The 10,706-nt window shown below is 35.4% G+C and overlaps 1 protein-coding gene across 2 annotated transcripts; it reads left to right on the top strand.

The window, feature by feature from the left end:
• The first annotated feature begins 114 nt into the window (after positions 1–114).
• LOC144841291 (double-stranded RNA-binding protein Staufen homolog 2-like) lies at positions 115–9,977 on the top strand. Of its 2 annotated transcripts, none has more exons than XM_078697573.1 (13): positions 115–290; positions 754–1,013; positions 1,440–1,945; positions 2,347–2,506; positions 2,873–2,918; positions 3,368–3,456; positions 3,875–4,096; positions 4,745–4,897; positions 5,362–5,517; positions 5,893–5,944; positions 6,267–6,335; positions 6,704–6,939; positions 8,875–9,977. In XM_078697573.1, exons 2-13 carry the CDS (start codon positions 768–770, stop codon positions 9,031–9,033), a joined length of 2,094 nt encoding a protein of 697 aa, XP_078553699.1. In that variant the 5' UTR covers positions 115–290; positions 754–767; the 3' UTR covers positions 9,034–9,977. The 2 variants fall into 2 exon arrangements, with proteins under 2 accessions (XP_078553699.1, XP_078553698.1); XM_078697572.1 differs by having other exon boundaries at positions 116–290; positions 6,264–6,335.
• The last annotated feature ends 729 nt before the right edge of the window (positions 9,978–10,706 follow it).

Raw genomic sequence — 10,706 nt, 5'->3', positions numbered from 1 at the left:
ATTTAAAATAAAGTTTATTTGACAGAAAATATTTATGAAGTTATTTTTGTTTAAGTTTATTTATAAAATTTGTGAGTTTTTTTATTTCGTCGGCAACAAATTATCATATGGCTATATAACCGACGAGGTGGGGAATCGAAAAAGGACAGCGTGACTTAATTCGAGGATATAAAAACTTCTGGCATTTTCTTTCGAGTTTGCCATTCCCAGCCTTCACAATTTCACTATAAACGAAGGTTAGGGAGTGCTGCACACTTGGTTACAAGGTTTTGATACCTAAACGTTAAAAGGTGAGTTTTTAAAATGGAAAAAATGAGATTGAAACAAAAGGCTTGACCTGGCCATCCTTCTTCTGATCCTCTCCTCCACCCCACCGTTCGTTTAGTATAGCCGGTATTCGCATAGCCTACCATTCTATCTAGCCTAGCTAGGTAAAACTATCCATCAATTTAGCCTAAATAACTTGTAGACTCCTTCCTTTGATAATGTGTAACATGACGTAGGTAGTCATTTGTATATAACTTAATATTTAATAATAATTGATGTGTTTTATTAATTTTTAATTTTATGCACATTACTGTTTAATTTATGTGATTTTTGTTGACAGTTTTAATCTGTAATATGGTTCACTCAGTGTTGTATGTTATTGTTTGCGTTTTGAAGCATCAGGAAACCAAATGTCATGTTTGCCTCCTATCCTATGCTTGTGTTCATGACAATAGAGAATTTACTGTATATTACTTTTATTTGTAGAGAATAGAGAAATAATGTCTCAATTCCTTGGAACCAAGCAGACAAGCCAGGCAATACACCATGTTAATAACAGCATAATGTTGTCCAACCATACAACACCTGCTACTGTTAACACAGTGTTGCCAGGACAGGCAACACCCGACAACAACAGTTCAGTGTTGCAAAGTCCTACAGGCGAGATGGCTGCGGTAGCCACTCAGCCTGCTGCGAGTCCAACAAGTTTGAGCACCAACCTCACAGAAGCAAGCAAAGATGTTGTTGTTAGTTTCTTTCATTCAAAATATTCCAAAAATTAGGCTTCAAACTATGTAGATTGCTTTTTACATTATCAATTCAATTTCTTTTATTTTGGAAAAATTTCATCCATATCATTATCAACAAATGTATAAAAAGAAAAAAAAAAGAAAATTCACAAACTCTAATCTTAAATATATAGGATATTTCTCATCTACAATACATTTTTGAGTTATTGAGCATATGTTTGCAAACACAAGCAACAAGAATATTACACCTATTCAACATATGAAACATATATGAAACTACAGATATTATTATATTTTAGATTATACTTTATACTAAAAACACAGGAATAAAAACACCTGAATTGATGTAAGAATATTTGTTATTTTGCACAGTTGAATTGCAATAGAATAACTATGAAATTAGATTTCATGCTTTTTTTATAGGTTCCAACTGAGATGGGTTCTCAGATGGCAAACCCCAAAGAGAAGACGCCTATGTGCCTTCTAAACGAACTAGCCCGCTTTAACCGGCTTCAACCAAAGTACGAACTAACAGACCAAACTGGACCTCCACACTTAAAAGTCTTCAGAGTACAACTATGTCTTGGTGATAAGAAATATGAAGCCACTGGTTCAAGTATTAAAAAAGCTCAGCACGAAGCAGCCAAACAAGCTTTGATTGAATCAACTCTTCCAAAACCACTGCCCAGACCGCCTTCCTCGCGCCCTCACAAGTTCAATCCAAACCCAGATGCGTTGACGGCCACCGTGTTACTGAATGGATACAGCATGAAGAAAGGTGTACCCATTAATTATTCAACTGTGCCATCTTCGCAAATTGATGGTGGTGGCGGTGTTCAATCACATGTCTATCCATATACACCTTCGCATCATCAGCAGCAGGTTTACTATTCGAGCTATCGTCATCCACATCCACGCGGTGTATACAGGTACGACAGCATTTAATTGATTTATTTGACCAATACTTAATATCTGAACAAATAAAACAAAAGGTCACCGTCAAGTAAAAACAAAGTGACAAAGGTCACTATAACCAGGGTTTTCGTTAACGATTATTTAAGAACATTTGGTTCCCATGGTATTAGAAAGTCTCTAACCTAGACCTAGTTTTAACACAGCGCAAGAAACCTCTATAATATATACAAAATTGTTTTTCCAACCCACCTTTAACATTGTGACATCAACCCCCAATTCTCTTACAGGTACTACATCCCTAGCTGCTTAAATGTATAATGACAAAAATATTTTCTTTTTTTTTTGTGGTGAATTTATGATTTCCATCCATAAATTTGATCAGTTTCTATTAAATTATTTATAACCATTTTTTCAGGCATCCTCCACGCATATTTAGCGTTGTTTTAAACATAGCCGGTAAAGAATATACTGGAGAGGGCCGAAACATGAAAGAAGCCAAACAGAATGCTGCTACCAAGGCCTTACATGACCTCAAAGAAGCTGGAGAAGATGTCACAACTCTTACTAAAGACCAGGTAATTGATATGAATTCTGAGCCCTGGGATACTAAGACTGTAGGCAGCAAGAACCTCTTCCTAAAGCTGTGTCTACACCATCAAACTTTGTGACAACAAAATGTAATGTGCCGGCCCCACATATGGACATTGTGATGTCATAACACTACCATATTTGGGCATATCACTACCATATTTGGGCACTAGTTTGATAGTGTAGACAGAGCTTAACATGCTTTTACATGAAAGGAGAACATTATAGCCAATTACTACCTCAACTCACCCTCCACTCAAAACTCAAATTACCTCCTTTGTTTTAGGCCCAGAGTCAATATAAATTGTAAATCTTAGGATTATTTACCTAATGTTGTTTATCTTTTTTTATAGGCTACGAGCACGGCATCCTGTGATGTGCAGACTGAAACAGCTGTTGGTAAGACTATGTCAACTTGTGAAATTTAGTATGAATGATTTAGATAACATAGCGAGGAGCCTAGTACAAAAGAATTTTAACGTACCACAAATATGGAAACTTTTATTACCATTGTAGTAGTATTTAAAGTGCAGTGACAGATGCAGTGTATTGGAAACAAATTGTGGGAAACACTCAAACCTCAAACTATATAACATGTCCACATACTGCTGAACTTATAGATTGTGGCCACAGCATGTAAAGCCAAATAAATGAATAGCTGTATATATTAAGCATCTGACCATTTATAGTATTATAAATCACTTTATATTATCACTCAAGCTGTAGCCAGGGGGTTTGTAGGGTTGAATATGTTTACTGCAGTTGCTTACGCTTCCTCTTGCCCTTTTTGTGTAAAAAGGGGCAACTGTGATTTTTAGCATTAATGTTACTTTTGGTGTTTTTTTTAGCTTCATGTGAAGTAGCTGAACCAGGGAAGTCTGAGATCAGTCTAGTCTATGAACTTGCTCACCCACATAATCTCAATGTACATTTTGAAGTAAGTGATCATTGTTGACATATTGAAAAATTTAGTTACCGTATTATTCAAATTATGTAATTGAAAACAAACTCGGGAATGTTCAGGATTTGAGAATAAGACTGAGCCCATTCAGACTTTACAATTTACACATGTAATGGTTGCGTGTGGTGTAAATTTTGATATGTTACAAAAACCCAACCCAATGAGGTGGATTTTTCAATTACAACTTAAACCGCAAGCTGATTAACCACAAGATAAGGAGCAATTTGACCTTAATAGTGTAAAAAGATCCATGAAATATGACCTTGTTAGGTAAATTTGTTGTAGTGTGAACAGTTCGTCTGGTTAGTCCCAAGAGTAATTTAGTTACACAAGTAATTGAGTTTAAAGTTCGAACACAGCCCAAGCGTAATATTTATGTTTTCCATTGTTGCAGGTACTTGACGAGTCTGGTCCCGCACACATGAAAAAGTTTAGGATGAAGTGTACCTGCGGTGATTTTGTATGTGAAGGAGAAGGGCTCTCAAAGAAACAGGCCAAGCACATTGCAGCAAATGCTATGCTAAAGAAGCTACGCACTCTACCTAGAGTAACAACTCTGTACAGGCCTAGGCCACGCTTTCCAAAGAAAAGCAAGAAAACCAAGTCTATTTCTAAAGTTAGTATATATTTTTTCCTTAATTATTTTTTATTTTTCCAAAATTATTCTAGTGCAGTTACTGCAGTAACTCATTAGCCTGCTTATCCAATTAATTAGCAAGCACTTTTTTCAAGTAATCATACATACTGTTTATTGCAGTAATGTCTACATTGAAACAACAATCAAAAGGTGTATGTACTGCAGTAACTGCAGTAGAATAAGGTCGAAATAATCCCTTAAATAAACAAACAACAACGTGCCATGAGAATGTAATAGAGTGGACAGTAGTGAAGTAGTTCATATGCTTGCTTATATTATTAGTACCAAATATGGTAGTGATATGCCCAAATATGGTAGTGATATGCCCAAATATGGTAGTGATATGACATCATCATGACTTTATATAGAAACATCACATTTGTTGTCTGTCTGTCTCTGTCTACACTATCAAACTTTATGTGACAAAAAAATGCAATGTGTCCATATATGGACATGATGATGTCATATCACTACCATATTTGGGCATTTCACTACCATATTTAGGCACATCACACTATTTTTTTCAAACTAGTTTGATAGTGTAGAGAGAGCTTTAGACTGCTATTTGATGTACTATAAAATATATATACTGTACAATATTCAATATATTGTATATTCTGTCAATAGGCTGCTGCTACAAGTCCTGAGCTAAATGCTGCCCTCAATCCCATCAGCCGACTTGTCCAGATTCTTCAGAAACAAGAGAAGAAAGTAGAGGCCATGTTTTCAGTGATTCAAGAAAAGAAGTTGCCTGTTAGAAGACGAGAGTTCACAATTCAGGTAGAAATTCAGTCCGTGCTGCCGCCCTCTATTCCATCACCACCCTCATCATCGTCTGACCCCCTCTCCTTTTTTTCACCACCATTTTCTATAAAAGTTCGGCCCAATTACTGATGTACAGAAATGGGGATAAATACCACAGATATACAAACTACACAAAATTATGATTTGACCTAAAAGTATAAGAAACCCACAGCAAAACGTGATAGTTATGGACAAATAAATGACCATGTTCATACAGGTTTCAGAACACAGCATGTTTAGGCTTTCGTTTTCATGACGCACACGAAACTACAAAACTTCCGTAAATCATTACGCGTCAGAATCATGTGCGTATGTGCTTAATGAGTGTTTGTCGAGACTAATAATAATGAAATATTTTTATTAAGACTCCTGAAATTGAGAACCCCCCCTTTGTATATTCCTTACACAATTATTAATTCCAGTATTTTGTCCTTATATAGTGTATGGCTGGCCCTCATAAGTGCACAGGTGTGGGACCAACCAAAAAAACAGCCAAGAAAGCCGCGGCAGAGGAAATGCTGAGACTTATGGGATACGAAAGCGAACAAGTGCCAAGTGTCCGGCCAGCACTGAAGAAGGCATCAGCAGAAACAGGGGTAAAGACAGTCATACCTTTTTCTAGTATGTAAATACCTTAATACAGCCTTTCAAATTCTGAAAAGGAAAAAAGCAGTTATTGTTATTGTTGTTTACACAGCCTTGATATTATAAAATTCCAGTGCGATTCTATGACCTAAATCTACCTATCTACCAATTGATGTATTATCTGCCCTATTTTTTTTATATAAAACTAGATTTGAACAAATGTTTGCTTGCATTGTTAAATTTTGTGAGAAATTGGTTTTTGGAAATTTATATTTTTGGAATTTTTTATTCCCTCAAATTATATGAACCCTGTAGAATATATTGTATTCATTGAATGAAGGTCAACTCATAAAATAATCTTTATTGATGTATTATTGTCTTTTTAGACAAAAGATGAAAAAACGGACAGAAAGGTTACGTTTGCTGCAGATGCAAAAGGTATTTTGAAACCACCATATATTGATGAATTTTACCAGTACAGCTTATTAAGCTCTGTCTATACTATCAAACTTTATTTGACAAAATATGTGATGTACCCAGAATGGACACAATCTCGTCATATAATACCATATTTGGGCACATCACATTTTTTTAGTCAAAATAGTTTGATAGTGTGGACAGAGCTTTATCCCAAAATCAAAATTGCACTAGAAAAGTAAAATCTCTGATCTCTTGATAAACTTCATAATATTAAATCTTGCATATGTTTTTTGTTAACCTTTATTCAATTGATTATTTTGTTTTTATTTGTGTACAGCAGGACGATCCCATGGGCTAGTACCAGGACTGCTACCAATGTTACCTGGAATGACCTCACCAGGATTTGCAGGTATAAGCAACTAGTACAGTAGTAATCAAAAGTTTATGTGACAACAAAATGTAAGGTGCCCATATATGTACACAATGACGTCATATCACTACCATATTTGGGCAAACATCAAGTTTGATAATGTAGATAGAGCTTAAAGTTCTGTCTACACTATCAAACTAGTAAAAAGTGATGTGCCCACATATGGTGTGATGTGCCCAAATATGGTAGTAATAGGACATCATCATGTCCATATATAGGCACATCACATTTTGTTGTCACATAAAATTTGATAGTGTAGACTAGATTCTTTATTCTTTGAATATCAATATATGCCAAAAATGGTTTTTAAAGTTATATAAAAAATTTAAAATTTAAAAATGTTTTAGGTATTAATCGTGTACCGCCGGTATCGTCCAACAACAAGCAGTCGCAGACGACCGCAGTGATTGCACGTGAACTGCTGACAAACGGACACTCTGAAACAGCGGCAGAACTGATCAAAGCTGGTAAATCACATACAATAGGCTTAGATGAAGACGCAAAGTTGGTGCGACCTAAAGCTCAGCTAGAATATTTAGGTCAACTTCAAGGACTAGGCGTTCACTTCCAAGACTTTCCAAAGGTATTTAAAATTGTTTTTACTGCAGTACTTTGATGCTTTACTGCAGTAACTAAGGTCATATAGTTCACCCAAAAATATTTTTTTAAGCTCAAATTACATTAATACCTTGGTTCTGTCATTTTTGTATAAGTTAAAGGGGGGTTCCGGGTTTAAAATGAATAGTAAAAAATGTAAAATATATTTGTTTGTCTCTTGAACGGTAAAAGTTTCAATTTATATAAGCGCCCAGTGAAGCAGAACGAAGGCTGTGAAATGAGGCCAGATTACAAGTGCAGCTACGGCGATATGACACTGTGTTACAGAATAGGAAATTCGTGAAATGGTCAATCTTCCGACGACTCGTTATCATTAATTAATATCAATTACTTTTGTAAAATTATACTTATCTGATGTAATTTTAGTCGGTCTTCCCATTTATGAAGTCAATTTTCTATGAAAATTTATCAAAACAGTGAAAACTTAAATATGTTTGCACTTTACGTTTGCCGATTTTCGCACTGACTTAGGGAAAGCCTTCAAAATCAATGAAGCGTAACGTATACATTCCTGCTGAGCGAGGAGAGCGAGACGACGATACACGTGCTCTCTCTGCCCATGCCTGGCATCGTCACGTGATAAGCAGATACAGTATACAATACCAAACTGGTCGGGTCGAGTATACCCCGTCTATAATCACAACATGAACGATGTACAGTATTTGATTGAAGGTCGACTCGACCTACCGGAATGGTATAGATAATATAGCTCGAATGAGAGAGTTGGAATATTTGTAAACCTAAGTATTGCTAATTTTAACAAGTGTAGCCTACTATAGTAAAAGGCCTGGTAGTATCAATTCGCATAAGGTCTACTACACTAGCTAGCTCAATTTTTAACTGGGCCGGATCGGCCAGGTCTCCTTCCTACTACCTGGTGACTGGTCTACTTGCTTGATGCAGTATCCGCTTTTTTGGAGAGTAAACTAGGCCTATTTTAGGCCTACTTAGACGATCGGAACACCATCGGCATACTTGTTTTGCCTCAATATTTACAGCCGATTTTGTAGAACGTTTTAGGTTTAGATTGTTTAGGAGTTTGGTTGATAGGATGGGTTTGGATCCACTGAGTTTTGTTATTTATGGGCCAATCGTGTAGTAGTAGGCTAGCTAGGCCCATGATGGGCCCCAATGTTTTAAAACGTAGGGTAGCCATCGTGGCATGGAATCCCTAGTCAGAATGGCTCTCACCCATGACAAAAAATGATTTAGGCTAGGCCTAGCCTAGTACTTGAAGCCGATAATACGATCTGTACTATTCGAGGTATAAAAATAGTATAACTGTATACAATCTATATATAATCTGTACTAAATTTTGTATTTCATTAAATGTCAAATAAATATATGCTACTACTGTTATTATTACACTTTAGGCCTAGCTTAGAAAATCTACAAAAAATGTATTTCACAATGATCGGGTGGTCGTCGTTTGACAGGGGAGAGGGATGTAAATTAGTTGACAAACACAACGTACATGACGTCGCGAGTTTGGAATCCACTGATGACGTGATTTTGTGAATATCTCATGAATATTAATGAGCTTCCCTAAGCTGCTGAAAAACAGACTTTCCATGAATTTACCCTAAAATGTATATGAAATTTATTTTTTTTTATTTCTCGTTATTACTTCTTCATTCTGACATGTCTATATTGTTATAATATTTTTTGTTTAATAAATAAACGATATTTAAAAGCAATTTTAAACCCAGAATCCCCCTTTAATTAAATTATATCTTTTATGTTAATATTTTCACAAAAGTTTGTTTTTACTTTCCTTCTGTTTATATCTTATCTTTTTATATTCTCTGTGGGTTACCTTTTTTTATCTCGGGATAATAGTTATTACTATTTTTACATTGTTTTTTACTCTATGTTGCTAACTGAATTTTTTATATTGCAGGGGAACAAATCTGAGTTTATGTCACTTGTTTCCGTCACAACTAGCCCAAAACTAGTTGCCCATGGATCCGGTCCGACCACTGAGGCATCACACGACGCAGCGTCGATGACTGCCCTGAAGTTGCTTTCTGAAATGGACAAACAGCACGAAATGCCATAAAAGAATTTTCCAGTGAAATTTAGTAACATGTTCTCAAAGTTGAAATTGGTGCATGCTTGCTTGTTTCATTCATTAAATATAATATATCAAAATATCACCATACTATTGTAATTAACCTTTGACCTTGTAATAAAGTAGAAAAACACATACAGAATGTTTACTAACATGTAAATAGTTTGTCAACATACGTACTGTAAGTTGCAAAAGTAAATTTAAAGATTCTGATAGATTAGAAACTATAATACAGGTGTTCTCAACAGAGATGACCTTTGGGTCAAGTTCAGCTTACGAGTGAAATTCATATGGCCCGCAAAGAGCAACTGCTAATTAATGTCCCAAAAGCACATGAGATTCTAGTTCATAACGCACATGCCTGATGCCCCTAGTTTAGGAACCCTAATACTAGAGGCCTCGGGCACTTTTAGCCCTTTTCTACATATTTTATTGCCTGTTTTTTCCACTGGGCACTGCTCAGGGGCCCCTATAAGCTCTGGGGCCCCTGGGTTTGGCCAGTGAGAGCTCGTAGCCATTACGCCACTGTCCTCGCCCCATGTGACCCTACACTTTACAGTACAGTATATCTAGCCTGCAAGATTATTTGTACATTACAATCTGGCCAGCAATAGAAACTGTTGAGAACACCTGCTGTATAGTAGTATCAGCTATATATGAAAGAAAGAACAGAATAAAATTGCCATTCTTTGAATGATATCCAGTGATTCAATCATTTTTAATTAGAAATTTATCAATTGTAAGATTATTTGTTTAAGAATTATTTATTTGCAATTGAATTGTTTTAATCTGATATTATTATTTTAATACGAACCTGCTTTATTACTTTAAGAATACATTTTATTATAAGCAATTATATTTGAAGGTTACTATAGCATGTTACAAATGTAAAAATAAAGTCAGAAATTGTTGTCAGGCATGCATGTCGGAAACTTGTACAGGTTTTTATTTTGGTTTGTCATTTCATTTATTTATTCGACATCAAAAATGTCCCAGGACCCCAAAAGCAACAGAGTCACCATAACATATGATATCTGGGGCCCCGGAAGCATTATTTTCTTTTCCCATGCAGTTAAGGCAGAAATCATGAATAATTCATTAGAATAATTAAGACATAATGGGACATTATAGAGGGCGCTATATAAGCATGGAGAGAGAAAAAATAATTTGTGTAAACAGCGTTTGCCAACCGAAATGTTTGGTTTAGTGGTAAAGGCTTAACCTATGACAAAAATTAAAATTATCGTCTCATAGGCTTCATCATCTTTTGCCTAAACCTAGGCCTGCCGACCTGATTGACAAGATAAAGGATCGTGAAACAACAAGCCATTTTACCCCTTTTGTATGATAAACTTCCACGTTTACTTTTATTGTATGTTTTGTTATCGTATCATTTTTGCCATACGAAACATGGTAAAAACAAAATAACCGTAATGAAAGAAATCGCGCAATCGATTGGTGTATACACAAAATGTGAGATAAAACTCTTGACTAAAAATTACAATTAACACAATCATTTTTAATTTAGCAAGACGATAATAATCATTATTATTATTGCTGATTCTATGCGATATAAAATACACGATAATATACTTTCTGTTCTTGCCACATCCCTCTTCTATGATTATGATTCTACTCTTCTTTTTAAAGTACGAAAGCTT

Source organism: Antedon bifida, chromosome 4 (assembly GCF_963402885.1).
Source record: "Antedon bifida chromosome 4, ecAntBifi1.1, whole genome shotgun sequence".
Taxonomy (NCBI): domain Eukaryota; kingdom Metazoa; phylum Echinodermata; class Crinoidea; order Comatulida; family Antedonidae; genus Antedon; species Antedon bifida.
Note: the sequence above shows the minus strand (reverse complement) of the source record. Positions and strands in the feature narration are given on the sequence as shown.